This window comes from Hemiscyllium ocellatum, chromosome 4 (genome assembly GCF_020745735.1).
Source record: "Hemiscyllium ocellatum isolate sHemOce1 chromosome 4, sHemOce1.pat.X.cur, whole genome shotgun sequence".
Classification (NCBI taxonomy): Eukaryota; Metazoa; Chordata; class Chondrichthyes; order Orectolobiformes; family Hemiscylliidae; genus Hemiscyllium; species Hemiscyllium ocellatum.
The window spans coordinates 137,989,951-138,010,522 of NC_083404.1; the positions used below are offsets into that span (position 1 = coordinate 137,989,951).

General features: G+C 44.1%; 1 protein-coding gene across 1 annotated transcript in view; it reads left to right on the plus strand.

Moving 5' to 3' along the window:
- Nucleotides 1-1,772: 1,772 nt before the first annotated feature.
- kctd1 (potassium channel tetramerization domain containing 1) overlaps nt 1,773-20,572 on the plus strand; it is a 249,825-nt gene continuing 231,025 nt past the window's right edge. Inside the window, exon 1 of the mRNA XM_060823893.1 lies at nt 1,773-2,223. Coding sequence (XP_060679876.1) covers nt 2,215-2,223 — 9 coding nt within the window. The 5' untranslated portion in view covers nt 1,773-2,214. The remainder of the gene's footprint in view (nt 2,224-20,572) is intronic.

Here is a 20,572-nt window from a genome sequence, read left to right on the forward strand (position 1 = left end):
TCACACTTGTCTGCATTAAACTCCATTTGCCACCTCTCAGCCCAGCTCTGCAGTTTAGCTATGTCCCTCTGTAACCTGCAGCCTCAGGCAACTGTCTGTGTGGAGTTTGCACATTCTCCCCGTGTCTGCATGGATTTCCTCCGGGTGTTCTGATTTCCTCCCACAGTCCAAAAATGTTCAGGTTAGGCGAATTGGCCATGCTAAATTGCCCGTAGTCTTAGGTGAAGGCATCTGGGTGGGTTGCTCTTCGGAGGGTTGGTGTGGACTTGTTGGGCCGAAGGGCCTGTTTCCACACTGTAAGTAATTTAATATCCCTATATCTTCTAACATCCTTTGGCGCTATCCACAACTCCACCGACCTTAGTATTGTCTGTAAATTTACTAACTCATCCTTCCACATCCTCATCCAGGTCATTTATAAAAATGACAAACAGCAATGGCCCCAAAACAGATCCTTGCGGTATACCACTAGTAACTGAACTCCAGGATGAATATTTCTCATCAACCACCACCCTCTGTGTACTTTCAGCTCGCCAATTTCTGAACCAAACTGCTAAATCACCCTCAATCCTGTGTCTCTGTATATTGTGCAATACCTACCATAGGGAACCTGATCAAACACCTGACTGAAATCCATATACACCACATCAACTGCTTTACCCTCATCCACCTCTTTGGTCACCATCTCAAAGAACTCAATTAGGTTTGGGAGGCATGACCTATCATTCACAAAACTATCCCTAATCAACTTATTCCCCTCTAGATGATTAAAAATCTTATCTCTTATAACCTTGTCCAACACTTTAACCCCAACCAAAGTAAGGCTCACTGGTCTATAATTACCAGGGTTGTGGTACAGTAACATTTGCCATTCTCATTTTTATTACTGGATGACTTTAACTGGAAGCTGTTTGGTAAGAGGACTCTTGCCTACACAATTTCACTTCAATCCAGCTCAGTTTTTTTCTTGCGCCATGTGACTAATGGCTTGCAAAGCCAGCACCCAGCAACAAGACTTCCAGCCTTGAGATCTGATACTTTAAACAAGGCAAGGCTCCCACATCTTACGTTTGTTTAATTGCAGTGTTGCCTGTGGCAATGTTCTTTACTTCCTGCGAGAGGGCAATGAAGAGTAGGCCAACCCTCCCCCAACCCTCTGCTCACCTTCAACCACCAGGTGGGAACACACTGCACAGGCCTTGCCAAGATTTCCTAATCCTGCAGTGTGAGTGTGTGTATATACCAGGCAGGACCCCTTCAGGAAGGGGGCCGCAGGAATGAGCCTCACTGAGATATATGGGCAGTGAGGGAAATGCACAGCCCTGTTCAGACAGGCCCACCATCAGTAAATACACCACAACTTGGCAAGCTCTCCATCAGAACTGAGAATCACAGCTAGGAACTCTGCCTCCTCCTATCCCCTACCATCCAATCATCTTTTCATCCTCTCCAACCCTCTCCTTACTGTCTACCCCCTCTCCTCCTCATCTTCCTTCCCTGTCTTTCTTTGCCCCTTCTCCTTTCTCTGTTCCCTCCTTTCTCTCTCTCTCTTCCCTCCCTTCCTTCCCCCTCTCTTTTCTTACTCCTTTTCCACTCCCTCTCTCTCTCTCTCTGTGTCTCCCCTTTCCCTCCCTCCCTCTGCTTTGTCCCTCTCCTGCCTGTCCCTCCTTCTCTCTTGGCAAAGAAAACGCTCGATCCATTTGCAGAGAATTCGCCCGCAGGATATATCACATCAAAACTAATCATAACGATTAAAATCAGCTTTCTGTACAGAGCCGGGGAGGGAGGGAGAGAGTAATCAGCAAGTTGGCGCTGACTGTTGCACAGGGAGAGGAGGAGAGAAAAAAATACTGGAACTGAAAATTAACCAGCACGATTGTGAAATGGAAATAAAAAAGAACAGGAACACAAAAAAATACACACAGAACAAAAGAAATGCAGAAAAATCCGTGCTGCACCTGGGTGCACAGTTAATTAAATGTAACTTTGCAGATTGGTTTAGACGCGAGAAGCTGCAATGAGCTAATTGTACCCTGATCCTTGCCTTGGGGGGTTTAGAAGCCCTAGAGCAACTATTTCTCTCTCTCTCTCTCTTTTTGCCTACCTTAAGCCAGCTATTGGAAGACGGCTGTTTGCAGTTTCTCCGGTGTTGGTGAGCACAGCAGAGCAGAACTGTCTGAGCAAGAGGCCGGCTGCATTGCTCCCTGATGTTCCATGTTCCAGGTAAGCGGCAATGGTGTCTTCAGGCGGAGGGCTCCACATAGCCTCTCTCTCTCTCTCTCTCTGTGTATATGTGTGTATGTGTGTGTGTTTTGATTTGTGTGTTGCTGGGACTTTGGGGGACGCTGCTGCTTTTACGCATGTGCCAAGCAGTAGGGATCTGAGCACCACACACAGATAGAAAAGACAGGACAAGAGTCAGACAGACAAGAGAGAAAGAGAAGGGGAAGACAGAGAGAGAAATAGACAGCAGAGAGTTAGATAGGATAGAAAGAGGAGGGGGAGAGATAGGAGATTAGGAGAAGGGAGGGAGAGGGAGATAGACAGGAGAGAGTCAGATAGACGAGAGAGAGAGAGGAGACAGGGGAGAGTCAGACAGGAGGGAAAGCGAGAGAGGGAGAGAGATAGGAAGACAGGACAGAGTCAGACAGACAAGAGAGAATCAGAGGTGGATAGACAGGAGGGAGTCAGAAATAGACAGCAGAAAAAGAGAGAACGAGAGAGAGATGGGGAGAGAGGGATAGACAGGAAAGAGAGAGATTGAAAGGAGAGAGATAGATAGACAGGAGAATGAACGATAGACGGGAGGGAGAGAAATCGAGATAGATGAGAGAATGAAAGGGAGAGGTGGACAGGAGAGAGAGAGCGATAGGAGAAAAAAAAGAGTCAAAGACAGGAGAGAGCGCGAAAAGCGAGAGGTAGAAGACAGAAATGCAGAAGAGAGAGAGAGAGAGAGAGGGTGTCAAGGATCAGATCCTTGAGGGTTGAGGGTGGGGGCAGAGAGAGGAGAGAGAGAGCCTGTTATTGATAATTTCTAACTAATACCCCAGTTCCACAACGCCCTCAGGGAGATGCCCTCCCACACTGACACAGAGCCAGGCCGGGGGGGAGGAAGAAGCACTATCTGCTTCACCCCCACCCCCCCGGGCTTTCCACACACACGGAGTTACTCACTGACTTCCCAGCCTGTCCTTACTTTATCTAACTCTCCCCTCTTTTTCTGTCCTTTTCTCTCCTGCTTCCCTTCCCTCCATCCTCTGTATCCTTTCCTGTGCTGGCTTCTCTCTCTCTCTCTCTCTCTCACTCCTTTCCCCCACCCCCCTTCTTTTCTTTCCCTCACTCCTTCCTTCTCACTCCTTCCCCCCCCCTTTTTCCTCTCCTCTTCTTTCCCTCTCTCCTTCCCTCTTTCTCTCTGAGGCTGGGAAAAGCGCTGCCTGCCCTTTGGGGAGTGAGAGAGCTGGGGCTATGGGATTGATGTCAGTCCCTGCCGCTCTGCATTGCAAACTGCCCCAGATCCTGTTTGATAAAAGAGGCCATTGTCGAAGCAGATTTACTGCCTGTGGGGTTAATTGTTAACAGGAGTACTTTTCCACGCATGTCGATACCCATCCACTCAATAATCTCTTTGTATTTACCATATCGCCTGAAATATTTCATTTACTCTCCTGTGTCTATCTAATACAGATTTTAGAAAGACCACTTTATATAAAAACTACTGACTGTGGGGTGTATTTGCAGAATTACCATCTTCTGCAGTTTCGCTTTCTTTATTAATCCTGAGCTTCTCCCACATAAATCGCTGTTTGGGATTTATTTTTTATATATATCTTTGAACTCGCCTTCAGCGTGCAGACAGTCGACTATTCGGCCCCACCGTCTCCATACTGGCCCTTTTGGGCATCGCCATCCAGTAGGAATACATCCGTCCAAAGATCCAAGCGACCCTGTGAGCCTCCCGTTGTGGATCAGCTGTGATTTGAGCGAATGTTGCAGCGGCTCCGATGGGCCGAATGGTCTCCTCCTCCAGGCCAGGCGAGAGACAGAGCCAGGAGTTGAACACGCGTTGCAGTCTCTGGTCTGTTTTGATACCTCGCCCCTCGGGTAGAGAAACATTGGTGTGTGCACACAAAACCACTTCAGAGGATGGAGGGGTGGGATTTTATCTTCATCCGGGAAATGATTAATCAGAGCAAGTGATGTAAAGTACTGAAACACTCAACCCTCATACAGTAAGCAGTTAGTACATTTAATTTTGTTTTGTTCCTGGGGGTACAGTACAACAGACCCAAATATTTTAGTTACAGCAACAATCGATAATGATGCGGGCAGAAATGGCTGGAGAAACTCAGCAGGTCTGGCAGCATCTGTGGAGAGAGAAATATAGAATCACTACGGTGTGGAAGTAGACCATTCGGCCCATTGAGTCCACACTGACTCTCCAAAGAGCAGGCCAACTCACCCCTCTACCCCTGCAACCCAGCATTCCCCATGGCTAACCCACCTTGCCTACACATCCCTGAACACTATGGGGCAATTTCCCATGGCCTGTCTGCCCTAACCTGCACATCTATCTATTGTGGGAGGAAGCCCACGTAGACACTGGGAGAATGTGCAAACTCCACACAGGCACCCAAGGATGGAATCAAACCTGGGTCCCTGGTGCTGTGAGGCAGCAGTGCTAACCACTGAGCCACATCAAGAGTTAATGTTTCTAGTCCAGTGACAAGTTATATGAACTTTAGGGTATTGCGAAGGAGAGTGATGCTGGACTCCGATGAAGTGTAGATGTAGATGTAGGTACAGTTACAAAGTCATACATGAATAGGAAAGGTTTAGAGGGAAATGGGCCAAATGCAGGTAGGTGGGCCTAGTTAAGTTTGAGAAACCTGGTCAGCATGCACAAGTTGGACCAAAGGGTCTGTTTCTGTGCTATATGGCTTTATGACTCCACAGATGCTGCTAGACCTGCTGAGTTTCTCCAGCACTTACTTTTTAAAATATCATATCTCCTGCAGCTGCAATGTTTTGCTTTAACATGAGGAATTTTGAGCCTGTGGATAGAATAAATTCTCAGGGGCCCAGGGCAGCACTGTAGGTTACAATTCCCCATGCTTTGTCTTCTTTCTGGCCTGAGTGTACGTTTGCAAGATTTATGGGTTTGTTTGAGTTTTTATTTTAAACTGTATTTCCTTTGAAAGGGCTGCAACTGAGGCAAAATTACATCTTGACATAAAGGAAATTAGCAACTTATAAGTGTATTGCAGAGGAAGGAAAACAGCTGTTGACATTTTTTGTATGCATCAGGACAGATGTAGGAATGCCAGATTTTTAAGAGAACAACAATTTTTATACTGGTGAGAAAAGGATTCTGATTTATTGGCAAATAGACCCAGTTTAACTCAACTTCTGTACTGCTAAGCAGATATATGTCCCATGTCCACCATACACTCAACAATAATTGCATTTATATAGCCAACCTGACCTCCCAATCACTGCCCATTTTAATTCCCCTTCTCACTCCCCCCTCTGACTTGACCATCCTTAGCCTCCTCCATTGCCGCAGCAAATCAGGCCGCAAATTGGAGGAACAAAACCTCATCTTCGACCTACAACCCGGAGGATTCAACATTGAGTTCTTCAGTTTCAAATAACCTCCCTTCCCATCACGCAACTCCCTTCCCAGCCCCTCCCCCTCCTTTTCATTCCTCTGACTGACCCTTTCTTCCAGCCACCAACCGGATTCATTCTTCCCCTCGACCAACCCTCTACCTGTGTTCACCTATCCCTCCCTCGCCACCCCAAACACCACTCCCCCAACTCCCCCAGCTCTGCAGTTCCCCTCACACACACACACCCCCAGACCCAAAGAAGGGTTGCACCCGAAACGTTGACTTCTCCACCTCCTGATGCTGCCTGGCTTACCGTGTTCTTCCGGCCTCCTGCCTGTCTACCTGCAAGGAGGAAAACATTACAAGGCACTTTGGAGCATCAGCAGATAAAACTTGCAGCGTGAAAGACAGACAACAAAAGCTTGGTTAAAGAGTTGAGTTTAACAGGCATATTAGGAGAGGAGACTGAGAGAGAAGTGAAGAGTTTTAGGGAGGAAATTCCAGAGTTTATGGTCCTGACTACTGAAGACACAGCTGCCAGTGTTTAATGCAAATCAAATTGTTGCTCCCTTAGAACGTTGGCATGCTCTCATCTGTCCTGATACATGCAAGAAAAACCCCAACAACTCCATTCCTTTCTGTGTAACACATAAATAAGTTGCAAGTTTCCTTTACGTTGAGATTTATGTCAAGCCCTTTAAAAGAGAACACGTTTTGAAAACCATTTGAACAGATCCCTAAATTATTGAGATGGGCAATCAGGCCAATAGCGGTTAAAACAGCCCAGTACTGCAGGAGGGCAAGATCTTGGAGGGATGAGGGATTGGAGGACATTACAAAGACAGGGTGGTGCAAAATAGAACATAGAACATAGAAAAGTATAGCACAGAACAGGCCCTTTGGCCCATAATGTTGACTGAGGATTATTCCTAATCTAAAATAAAATAACCTAACCTACACACCCCTCAACTCACTGCTGTCCATGAGCATGTCCAGCAGTTGCTTAAATGTCCCCAATGACTCTGTTTCCACCACCACAGCTGGCAACGCATTCCATGCATTCACAACTCTCTGCATAGAGAACCTACCTCTGATGTCTCCTTTATACCTTCCTCGTAATATCTTCAAACTATGACTTCTCATACCAGCCAATCCTGCCCTGGGAAAGGTCTTTGGCTATTGACTCTATCCATGCCTCTCATTACCTTGTAAACCTCGATAGGTCACCTCTCTTCCTCCTTCTCTCCAGAAAGAAAAGTCCGAGCTTAGTCAACCTCTCTTCATAAGACAAGCCCTCCAGTCCAGGCAACATCCTGGTAAACCTTCTTTGCACCCTCTCCAAAGCCTTCGTATCTTTCCTATAGTAGGGTGTCCTGAACTGGACACAATATTCCGAGTGTGGTCTCACCAGGGACTTGTAGAGCTGTAGCAAAACCTCACAGCTCTTAAACTTAATCCCCGTGTCAATGAAAGCCAAAACACCATATGCTTTCTTAACAACCCTATCCACTTGGGTGGCAACTTTGAGGAATCTATGTACTTGAACACCCAGATCCCTCTGTTCCTCCACACTGCCAAGAATCCTGTCTTTAATCCTGTCTTCAGCATTCGAGTTCGACCTTCCAAAATGCATCACTTCGCATTTATCCAGGTTGAACTCCATCTGCCATTTCTCAGCCCAGCTCTGCATCCTGTCTATGTCACACTGCAGCCTGCAGTAGCCCTCGATCAACGGCACCTCTGTTTTGATACCTCACCTTCAGGTAGAGAAAAACTAGTGTGTGCACACAAACACTTCAAAGGATGGATGGGTGGGATTTTATCTTCATCTGACACCTGTTCTGGCTCATTGCCAAGCACCAAATCCAAAATGGCCTCTCCCCTCATCGGTCTGTCTACATACTGAGTAAGGAAACTGTCCTGAACACACTTGACAAAAACGGCTCCATCCAAACCATCCACACTGAGGTGGTACCAGTCAATATTGAGAAAGTTGAAGTCACCCACAACAACAACCCTGCTACATCTGTATTTTTCCAAACTCTGCCTGCCTATGAGTTCTTCAATCTCTCCATTGCTATTAGGGGGTCTGTAGAAAACCCCCAATGAGGTGGCTGCTCCCTTGCTGTTCCTAACTTCCACCCATACTGACTCAATAGACAAACCTTCCTCAACTACCTTCATTTCTGTAGCTATGATGCACTCTCTGATTAGCCATGCTGCACCCCCTCCTCTTTTTCCACCCTCCCTGTTCTTTTTAAATGTTCTAAACCCTGGAACATCTAGCAACCATTCCTGCCCCTGAGAAACCAACATCTCTGTTATGACCTTCGGGTAAAAAATGAGGTCTGCAGATGCTGGAGATCACAGCTGAAAATGTGTTGCTGGTTAAAGCACAGCAGGTTAGGCAGCATCCAAGGAATAGGAAATTCGACGTTTCGGGCATAAGCCCTTCATCAGGAATCATTCCTGATGAAGGGCTCATGCCTGAAACGTCGAATTTCCTATTCCTTGGATGCTGCCTAACCTGCTGTGCTTTAACCAGCAACACATTTTCATCTCTGTTATGACCACAACATCATAGTCCCAAGTGCCGATCCATGCTTTAAGTTCATCACTCTTATTTCAGACACTCCTCGCATTGGAGCAGACACACTTTAACCAATCCCTTTGTTTAATCACATGATTAATTCTCAATAGATTCACTACATCCTGTCACTGCCCCATCTACAACTACCCTCCTCTCAGATAAGTAGGTCTGCTTCCCACCCCCATGCGGAACTAGTTTAAACCCTAGTTTAAGGCAAAGTTTGAAAATAAGGCTGAGAATTTGAAAGTGTGAGACCAGAGGCCAATGTAGGTCAGGGGGCACAGGGAGGGTGATGGGTGAATGAAACTTGGTGTACGTTAGGATACAACAGTAGTACTTTATATAGCATACATCAGCATGGATGTAGAACCAAATATAAAGTTGATGAGTCAATACTCAGTTTAACTTTGCAAGATACAGGAGAGTGCAGTTCCATATCTAACCTTCTCGGTTTTCCTTTCCTTTTCCTGAAATAAAATATTCTCAATACACTGTGTTGCAATCCCAAACTAGAGTGCCATGTTTAGATTATAATCTAGCTAGGGAGCAGTAGTTTTCTTTTAAATAGACAGAGTAAGAGATCCAAGGGACTGCTAAGAGAATAAAGCCGCAATACTCCATAATTTTGATCAAACAATAAACTTTACTAAGTTAGAAGTTAGTATAGTAAACAATTCTATATATATATATATAAACTTATATTCAAACATTCAGAATTAACCTGAGGCAAATAACAGACACATTGTGTCAAACACCCCACACAGCACAGCAAATAGCAAATAATTACATATCAATACATGTGGATTTCTCAGCAAGCCAACAGATGTTTGTACCACTGTGGTTCATCAAATCTCATTAAAATTTTATAAGGAATTCCATAATCTCATTAGTCTGATAGTTTGCTCTCTCAATCAGTGCTGTGTTCCCCTCAGTTCCGGGAACGACAATATTAGTCGCTACTCACAGACAGAATTGCAGCTTTTTACAGACAGTTAGCTTCACCAAGCTGTTTCTGCCCCTGTATTTCTCCAAACCTTAATCTTCTCCAGTTGTACAAAGCAAATCCTGCTTTTGGGCTTCTTTCACATTCACTCTCGGCTGTGCTGAACTATTAATGGCACACGCCTTATTCGGAGCCCCACAGTGCTCAAGATCTTTTCTGACTCCAACATTTACCTGCTCCTTCTGACATCCCAGACTTCTGTGTCCAAATGGCATTTGTCAGGTACGTGAATCGAGTGAATCCTTAGAGTATTAAGGCAGTAGGAGTATACTTAAGAGGGAAATCAGGAGGGCAAAAAGGGGACATGAGATAGCATTGGCAAATAGGGTTAAGGAGAATCCAAAGGGATTCTACAAATACATTAAGGACAAAAGAGTAACTAAGGAGAGAACAGGACTTCTCAAAGATCAGCAAGGCTGCTTGTGTGTGGAACCACAGGAGATGGGGGAGGTACTAAATTAGTATTTTGCATCAGTGTTTACTGTGGAAAAAAATATGGAAGACAGAATTTGGGGAAGTAACTAATGACATCTTGAAAGATGTCCATATTATAGAGGAGTAGGTGCTGGACATCACAAAATTCACAAAGATGGATAAATCCTGGCGTACCCTAGGATTCTGTGGGAAGCTAGGGAAGTGATTTTAGCCATTTGGTTACAGAACTGGCTCAAACTTAAAAAAAACACAAGATGGTGGTGGAGAGTTGTTTTTCAGACTGGAGGCCTGTGACCAGTGGAGTGCCACAAGGATCAGTGCTGGGTCCACTACTCTTCATCATTTATATAAATGATTTAGATGTGAACATAGGAGGTATGGTTAGTAAGTTTGCAGATGGCACCAAAATTGGAGGTGTAGTGGACAGTGAAGAAGGTTACCTCAGAGTACAATGGGATCTTTATCAGATGGGCCAATGGGCCAAGAAGTGGCAGGTGGAGTTCAATTTAGATAAATGTGAGGTCCTGCATTTTGAAAAGGCAAATCGGGGCAGGGGAGTGTTGCTGAACAAAGAGACCTTGGAGTGCAAGTTCATGGCTCCTTGAAAGTGAAGTTGCAAGTAGACAGGATAGTGAGTGAAGAAGATGTTTGATATGCTTTCCTTTATTGGTCAGTGCATTGAGTATAGGATTGGGAGGTCAGCTGAACAGGACATTGATTAGACATTTGGAATACTGCACTCAATTCTGATCTCCCTGCTATTGGAAGGATGTTGTGAAATTTGAAAGAGTTCAGAAAAGATTTTCAAGGATGTTGCCAGGGTTGGATGATTTGAGCTATATGGAGAGGTTGAATAGGCTGAGGCTATTTTTCCTGAAGCATCAGAGGTTGAGAGGTGATCTTATAGAAGTTTATAAAATAATGGGGAGCATGGATAGGGTAAATAACCAAAGTCTTTTGTTTAGGGTAAGGGATTCCAGAACTAGAGGGCATAAGTTTAAGGTGAGAAGAGAAAGAGAGGGGAAAGAAGGGATCTAAGGGGTAAATCTTTTTCACGCAAAGGGTGATGCGTGTTTGGAATGAGCTGCCAGAGGAAGTGATGGTGGCTAGCACAATGACAACATTTAAAAGGCATCTGGATGGGTGCATGGATAGGAAGGGTTTAGAGGGGTATGGGCCAAGTGCTGGCAAATGGGACTAAACTAATTTAGGATATCTGGTCAGCATGGACAGGTAGGACCATAGGGTCTGTTTCCGTGCTGTACATCTCACAGACTCTATGACTCATTGTCAGCTCCAGCATCAGGATGGAACATCCCTTCCCTATTCTGAACTACCTGACTCCCTGGCAGAGCAAAGTTAATCACTTCCTCCTCTGACTGCTCCTGTCAACTGTCTGATTGGCAGCCCTTAAACTGTTTTGAATGATCTATTGAAAATCTTACAACAAGTCCTGACCTTGTTGTTAGCTGGTGTTGAATGTAACTACTATTTTGGGGCAGTCAAATGTAGCAACTTCCTGTTGCCTGGATGTTACTATTTTTCACGGATTCCTGATTGAGATGGTACAAATTGCATGCAATAAAATGGTTATCATTACCATGTTTTGTATTGCATTTTTCAATTTACTGGTAAGTGTAAGGCAGACAACCTTCCCCCAGCCCCAGCCCCTCCCATTTCTCTTTCCACTCCCTTGGCTCATAGCCTCATTCCCGATGAAGGGCTTTTCCCAAAACGTTGAATATCCTGCTCCTCGGATGCTGCCTGACCTGCTGCGCTTTTCCAGCACCACACTCTCGACTCTGATCTCCAGCATCTGCAGTCCTCGCTTTTGGCAAATTCAATTTTATCAGATGACAATTCATGCCAAGGTTGGAGGATTTGAGCATAGGGAGAGGTTGAATAGGCTAGGACTATACTCCCTGGAGTTTCGGAGGCTGAGGGGTGACCTTATAGAGGTCTATAAAATCATGGATAGGGTAAATAGACAAGATCTTTTCCCTGGGATTGGGAGTCCACTCTAGGTTTAGGGTGAGGGGGAAAAATTTAAAAGGGACCTAAGGGGCAACCTCTTCACACAAAGGGTGGTGTGTTCATGAAATGAGCTCCCAGAGGAAGTGATGGAGGCTGGTCAATAACAACATTTAAAAGGTATCTGGATGGGTATATGAATAGGAAAGGTTTAGAGGGATATGGGCCAAATGTTGGCAAATGGGTCTACATTAATTTAGGATATCTAGTCGGCATGGACAAGTTGGACCAAAGAGTCTGTTTCTGTGCTGTACATCTCTATGATTCGAGGACTGTAACACCAAATACCATCGCGTGGGTTTCTGAATAAAACCAGACTGAACAACAGTGACATCACTTTAAACAAGACCTCTGATTAAGGAATCAAAGAATGATATAGCACTGAAAGAGGCCATTCAGCCTATTACGTTTGAACTAGCATGTTGAAAATGCACTTCAATTAATCCCCCTCCTCCTCCAGAGTTCTGCAAATTTCCTTTTCCAGAATTTACTGAATTATTTATTGAATTATTGGCTCATTATTGAATTTGTTTCCACTACTTTTGCAGCCAGTACATTCCATATCATAAAATCATAGAACCCTGCAGTGTAGAAACAGGCCATTCAGCCCATCATGTCCATACTGACCCTCCAAAGAGCAGTCCATCCAGACCCAATCCCCCTCATCTTGCATTTCCTATGGACTATCTACCTGACCTGCACACCTTTGGACTGCAGAAGGAAAATCCCTCCAAATTACAGAATGGTTACAGCATAGAAGGGGGCCAGTCAGTCCATCCTGTCAGCACTGCCTTGCTGAAAGAGCGTTTCATTCTGAAGCCTTTCTTTCCTAATAACCCCCAACTCTCTCACTCTCTCAAAAAGCCTTCACTGAATCTACCTCCTCCATAGTTTCAAACAGCGCTTTCCAGATCCCAACCACCTGCTGTGAGTCTAAAAGCCTTTTGCCGGTTACCTGGAAGGGTGCCTGTGGGAAATGTTCCCCTGTAGTACAGTCTTTGTGAAAGCTGTTGGATGTCACCTGAGGGGACCCACAGAGGGGGTGGGGGTGAGTCTGCTTGAGATTATTTGAGAGATAGGTGAGCGATTTACTGCCAGTCTAAATGAAGGTTTAATGCCTCAGGTTGGAACTCAGGGATCACTGCTAATAATAGATTCACACACAACTGCAAGGCATTACCGTTTGCTGTGGTCTTCTAAACCTTTTGTTATTTGCTTCCAGCAGTCTGTGGGCAGCTAATGAAAGAATACTTGTGCGCGATTTTTTTTGTTTGTTTTGCACAATGCACTGTCGTGAATGGCCTACTCCTGTTCCAAAATTCCTATTAACATTTCAACAAGTGTGTTTTGTCTGCACGAGCGTGAGTGTGCAAATGTTTGTGCACTTCTGTAGCCATTTTGACTGGAAATGGCCAGTTTGCTTTTGTTATTGTTATTGTTGCACACTAGTTTCCTCACAAAATGATCACCCGAAAGCATTTGGATCATTAATAATGAAAGATCAATATATTCCCCTCAGCGCTGCTGAAATCATGTTCTTCATTTTTAAAGAATCAATTGTTTTACAACCTTTTTCTTTCTGCTAATGCTGTCGGTGTTTTTATTCACTGCCCTATACCGTAATTGACCACCAAGAAAATGGGAAATAGTTCCTACACTATAAAAGATCATTTAGGCTTTTGAAGCGATTAGGCTTTGTGTGATTTCAGAGAGGGGTGAGATTTATAGGAAAGCAATTAAAAGGTATTTTAAATTAAATTGTCTGGGATAAGTGCCTACATCAGACAGATAACTCTCATTACCATTGACCAGAAACTGAAATGGACTAGTCATATAAATACAGCAGCGACAAGAGCAGGACAAAAGCTAGCAATCCTTCAGATAATAACTCACCTCCTGACTCCCCAGAGCCTGCCCACCATCTACAAGGCACAAGTCAGGAGTGTGATGGAATACTCCCCACTTGCCTGGTTGGGGACAGCTCCAACTACACTCAAGAAGCTTGATACCATCCAGGACAAAGCAGCCCACATGATTGGCACCACATCCACAAACGTCCACTCCCTCCATCACTGATACTTAGTAGCAGCAGTGTGTATGATTTGCAAATGCACTGCAGAAATTCACCAGGAAATGTGTTTTATTTACCGTCCTATACTATAATCATCCAAATAGATAATGGAAAACAATTTCTGTGCTCGAAAAGGTGAAAAGATAAGTTGAGGCTTTGAGTGGTTCGACATTGTGTGATTTCAGAGGAGAGAGGGAGACTTACAGGAAAGCAATCAAAATGTATTTTGACTTAAATTGCACCTTCCAAACCCACAACTATTTCCATCTAGAAGGACGAGGACAGCAGATACATGGGAACACCGCCCCGTGCTGAATAGTCTCTCTCTATACTGTATTAGGTGACAAGGGATTGGTTAGAACAGGTCTTTTCGCTCCAAAAACACTTCCCAATGTCCGATTCTGAAATTTTTAAGTGTCAGTCACATTATATCACTTCTATGTATTGTTATTGTCCCAGCTGGTGTCACTACTGGACAGGTCACATCCCAGAAGGAAACCTGGCTTGATAGATAACTTCTTTTGAAATTTAGCATTCAGTCTTTCACTGGAACATGTGTATACTAGGGAGCAGATTTGTTTCAAAAATAAAGCAGAAGTTTATTATGGAACAGAAAGAAAATTAAAATTAAAACAAATCAAGCTGTGTAAATATAACATAGTTTAAACACCCAGAATTACAAAATCCCATCCATTCAGCTTTACAGTGAATGGACTGACTTCACTGCTTCTTTTCTGTTCCAATCATCTGGGTTGTGAAGCCTTTTTTATTTGACTCACACAACAGAACAGACTTTCTCAGTTTTGAATAACCAATTGCAGACTTCTTACCAAGCACCCCTGGTCCAGACATTTTCAAAAACTGAATTCCTTACACTGAGGTAATTTATTCCATTAATTTCTCTGAACAGCTTCCTTTTTCTAGTAAAAAAAATCCTACATCGTTCAGGTGTTCCTCAAACTAACTTCCTCATCCTAAGAACACTTAGGAAGCAGCGATCATAATATGATAGAGTTCAGTCTGCAGTTTGAAAGAGAGAAGGCAAAATCGGATGTAATGGTGTTACAGTTAAATAAAGGTAATTATGAGGGCATGAGAGAGGAACTGACAAAAATAGACTGGAAGCAGAGCCTAGCGGGGAAGACAGTAGAGCAAAAATAGCAGGAGTTTGTGGATATAATTGAGGACACTGTACAGAGGTTCATCCCCAAGAAAAGAAAGATTATCCAGGGAGGGATTAGACAGCCATGGCTGACAAAGGAAGTCAGGAAATGTATTAAAGAAAAAGAGAGATCCTATAAAGTGGCCAAGAGCAGTGGGAAATCAGAAGATTGGGAAGGCTACAAAAACAAACAGAGGATAACAAAGAGAGAAATAAGGAAGGAGAGGATCAAATATGAAGGTAGGCTAGCCAGTAATATTAGAAATGATTGTAAAAGTTTCTTTCAATACATAAGAAACAAACAACAGGCAAAAGTAGACATTGGGCCACTTCAAACTGATGCTGGAAGCCTAGTGATGGGAGATAAGGAAATAGCAGGAGAACTTAACAAGTACTTTGCGTCAGTCTTCACAGTGGAAGATATGAGTAATATCCTAACAATTAAAGGGAGTCGGGGGCTGAGTTGAATATGGTTGCCATTACAAAAGAGAAAGTGCTAGAAAAGCTAAAAGGGCTTAAAATTGATAAATCTCCTGGCCCCGATGGGCTACATCCTAGAGTTCTGAGAGAGGTGGCTGAGGAAATAGTGGACGCATTGGTTGAGATCTTTCAAAAGTCACTGGAGTCAGGGAAAGTGCCGGATGATTGGAAGATCACTGATGTAACCTCCTTGTTCAAGAAAGGATCAAGACAAATGATGGAAAATTATAGGCCAATTAGCCTAACCTCGGTTGTTGGTAAAATTCTAGAATCCATCATTAAGGATGAGGTTTCTAAATTATTGAAAGATCAGAGTCTGATTAGAACAAGTCAACATGGATTTAGTAAGGAGAGGTCGTGTCTGACAAACCTGTTGGAATTCTTTGAAGAGGTGACAAGTAGGTTAGACCAGGGAAACCCAGTGGCTGTGGTCTATCTAGACTTCCAAAAGGCCTTTGATAAGCAAGGTGAGGGCCCATGGTGTTCGAGGTGAGCTACTGGGATGGATTGAGGATTGGCTGTCTGACAGAAAGCAGAGAGTTGGGATAAAAAGTAGTTTTTCAGAATGGCAGCCGGTGACGAGCGGTGCCCCGCAGGGTTCAGTGTTGGGGCAGCAGCTGTTCACATTATATATTAATGATCTGGATGAAGGGACTGGGGGCATTCTAGCGAAGTTTGCCGATGATACAAAGTTAGGTGGACAGGCAGGTAGTACTGAGGAAGTGGGGAGGCTGCAGAAGGATCTAGACAGTTTGGGAGCGTGGTCCAGGAAATGGCTGATGGAATTAAACGTGAGCAAATGCGAGGTCTTGCACTTTGGAAAAAAGAATAAAAGCATAGACTACTTTCTAAACGGTGAGAAAATTCGTAAAGCCAAAGTACAAAGGGATCTGGGAGTGCTAGTCGAGGATTCTCTAAAGGTAAACATGCCGGTTGAGTCCGTGATTAAGAAAGCGAATGCAATGTTGTCACTTTTCTCAAGAGGGTTGGAATATAAAAGCACCGTTGTGCTACTGAGACTTTATAAAGCTCTGGTTAGGCCCCATTTGGAGTACTGTGTCCAGCTTTGGACCCCACACCTCAGGAAGGACATATTGGCACTGGAACGTGTCCAGCGGAGATTCACACGGATGATCCCTGAAATGGTAGGTCTAACATACGAGGAACGGCTGAGGATCCTGGGATTGTATTCATTGGAGTTTAGAAGATTAAGGGAAGATTTAATAGAAACGTACAAGGAAATACATGGCTTGGAAAGGGTGGATGCTAGGAAATTGTTTCCGTTAGGCGAGGAGACTAGGACCCGTGGACACAGCCTTAGAATTAGAGGGGGTCAATTCAGAACAGAAATGCTGAGACATTTCTTCAGCCTGTGAGTGGTGGGCCTGTGGAATTCATTGCCACAGAGTGCAGTGGAGGCCAGGACGCTAAATGTCTTCAAGGCAGAGATTGATAAATTCTTGATGTCACAAGGAATTAAGGGCTATGGGGAGAATACAGGTAAGTGGAGTTGAAATGCCCATCAGCCATGATTGAATGGCGGAGTGGACTGGATGGGCCGAATGGCCTTACTTCCACTCCTATGTCTTATGGTCTTATGGTCTTATCCTAGCTTCTGCTAATCTAATGGCTCTTCATTTTCTCTAATTTCATGTCATAAAAACTTCACAATTTAAACAAACAGCCAACACTCCAGGAGGCCTCCATTCAGGTACTCTGACACGTACTGGTTTACCATCATGATTCTGAAAAGGTTGTCCTAGTCAATTATTAAACCCCTTCTCAAGAAAATAGACCAACATCCATATGCCTCTAGTTTGAAATCAAAACTTTTATAATCAAAATTATGTATATAAATCACATATCTTCCATCACAATTCAATTCAGCAAACCAATTATGTAGGAAAAAGTGAGGACTGCAGATGGAGATCAGAATCGAAAAGTGTGGTGCTGGAAAAGCACAGCAGGTCAGGCAGCATCAGAGGAGCAGGAGAATCGATGTTTCGGGCATAAGCCCTTCATCAGGCATGTGGGAGGGGGAAAGGGGGCTGAGAGATAAATGAGAGGGTGGAGGTTTGGGGGGAAGGTAGCTGGGAAGGTGATAGGTAGTTGCAGTTGGGGAGGGGTGAAGTTGATAGGTCAAAGGGGAGAGTGGAGCAGATAGGTGGGGAAGGTAGATGGACAGGTGGGACAGTTCAAGAAGGCGGTGCCGAGTTGGAGGGTTGGATCTGGAATGAGGTGGAGGGAGAGGAGATTATGAAACTAGTGAATTCAATGTTAATGCTGTGTGGCTGAAGGGTCCCAAGGCGTTCTTCCTCCAGTGATTGGGTGGCTTGGATTTGGCAGTGGAGGAGGCCCAAAACGTGCATGTAGCAGTGGATCCTTGCAGAGATTTTCCTGCACATCCAAACACCTCATTTACAGGGTCCATTGCTCTCAATGTGGTCTCCTCGACATTGGGGTGACAGGATGCCAAGTCATGGAATGTTTCAGGGAACATCTCTGGGACACCCGCACCAAACAACTCACCGCCCTGGTGCAACGTGGTGAGCATTGACCGTGCAACAGAACCCACCCCCTCATGGCTTTCTCACAGCACTCTCACTCGTAGTCAGGAGTTTGTGGAACGTGTGAAAAAAATGCAGAGTAAAACATCATCAAAATGTATAGTATGGAAACAGATCCTTCAGTTCAACTTGTCCATACTGACCAGGTATCCGAAACTGAATAGTCCCATTTGCCATCATTTGGCCTATATCCCTCTAAACCTGTACTTAGCCATATGCCTTTTAAATGTTATAAGTGTACCAGCCACATTTTCACTTTTTTAAATAAAGTCTGAAAACAAATTCTTATCCACCTTGTATATGTCCTCACAATTTTATACATCTCAATCAAGATCCCCCCCAAGTCTCCACTGCTCAACCCCAGTCTGTCCAATCTCTCTCCATCACTGAGACTTTCCATCCTGGTAAATCTCCCTCTGCACCCTCTCCCAGTGCTATCACATCCCTCCTGGAATGTGGATTCCAGAATTGTACACAACACTTGTGCTGTGGCCAATCAATGTTTTATACAGTTCCAGTATTACCTCCTTGCTCTTAAACTCTATGCCTTTAATAATAAAGGCAAGTATCCCATATGTCTTGTTAACCACTTTATACCCTTGCCCTGCTACCTTAGCATTTAAAGTAAAGTTTGATAAATGTTTGATTATCAACGGGAAATGGAGATAGCGTGGGTAAAAAGCAGTGTTCAATGAATGTATTGGCGAGTGGCTCAGGCCTGTTGAGCTGATTAGTCTACTCCTGTTCCTATGTGCAGACATGATGGATAAAATGTCCTTTTGTGTTGTACAGTAGAATAATTTAAATTTGGTTAATGTTAAATATTTCTCAACAAGCATTCCTCGCAATAAAACATAGCTGTAATTGTTCAGTGACATATTAATTCAGTCCATCAGTCTCAGAACTGTATCTTCTGCATCATTTACTCCAACGATTTAATTTACTTTGATGAGTGCTTGACACAGCCAGGTTTCAATCTCATAGCTCGGAGATTCAGAGTCTTCAGTGTGCTTGAAACAAAATGCAACTCAATCAATTTGTGGCTGTGGGATTTTATTTCATTTCACAAAATGTCTTTATCTGACATACCTTGCAATGGTAATCTGGAACTCTCTCTCTCTCTCTCTCTCTCTCCTCCCTGGCCAGAAAGCTGTGAATGTGCATGCAGTCACCTACACATTTTGGTCGTTTATTTTGTTAGGAGGGGAGAATAAAAGAGGCATTTGAACCAAGGCAGATAGACAAGAGATCATCTATGACCTGACCGAATGGAAAATTAGAGTGGGGAGCCTGTGGGACTCAGTGGCATGGGAAGTGGTTGAGGCCACAACATTGAATGTTTTCAAGAAGGAGTTAGATAAAGTTCTCATGGCTAAAGGGATCAAGAGGTAATAGAATAAAGGTGGGATTAGGTATTGAACTCGATGAGCAGCTATGATCATATTGAATGGTGGCACAGGTTTGAGGAGTTGAATGGCCTAATCCTGCTCTTATATTCTACATTTGTGTGAATGGCTTTCCCCTCCTCCTGTCCGTTTTTAAACCAGTTTTTGCTTTTATTTGACCACAGAATGTGAATACCATTTATTGTCCATCCCTTACTATCCTTGAGAAGATGGTGATGAGCCACCTTCTGCTGTTCATGGGCCGAGATGTAGGTATCCCACAGTGCTATTAATTAGAGTCATAGCAATGAAATAGATCTTTCGGTCTAACTTGTCCATGCCAACCAGATTCCTAAATCAGTCTCGTCCCATTTGCCAACATTTGGCCCATATCCCTCTAAACCCTCTAAATTTTTGCAGTAAGTGCACTAAACAAAAATAACTAGAGGAATGGGCACTGTTATAACTCATTCCAATGTGGGTTCTTTGGCCTTTACAAGCTCAGTTCAACTTTTCAGGCTACATTTATCAATGGACTGTACATGGTGGTAAGGTTACAGAGCACTTTGTTCTGAGCTGTGATGGCTCCAATGTCCTAGTAGAGTCCTAACGCATCATGACTGAGGTCACAGCTACCTCACAGATGCCTCAGAGAGTCATATACATATTCATTACACCCGCATTTAGGGTGAGAGGGGAAATATATAAAAGAGACCTATGGGGCAACATTTTCCCATAGCGGGTGGTATGTGTATGGAATGAGCTGCCAGAGGAAGTGGTGGAGGCTGGTACAATTGCAACATTTAAGAGGCATTTGGATGGGTATATGAATAGGAAGGGTTTGGAGGGATATGGGCCGGGTGCTGTCAGGTGGGACTAGATTGGGTTGGGATACCTGGTCGGCATGGACAGGTTGGACCGAAGGGTCTGTTTCCATGCTGTACATCGCTATGACTCTATGACACATATAAAACACACCAAGTGCTGGAGAAACTCAGCAGGTCTAGCAGCATCTATGGAGAGAGAAACACTGAGTTTCTCTAACACTTTGTGTTTTTATTTTGGATTTCCAGCATCTGCAGTCCTTTATTTTCGTAGCACCTTAGCTCTGCAAACATTCAGCAGTATCCCTGGCTTTTGAAGAAATGTAATGGACCATAACTGGACTGACGTAAGACATTAAAGCTGTAACATTGCAGAGTTCCAAAGAGACACTAAGGAATCTGAGAACAGTTATAC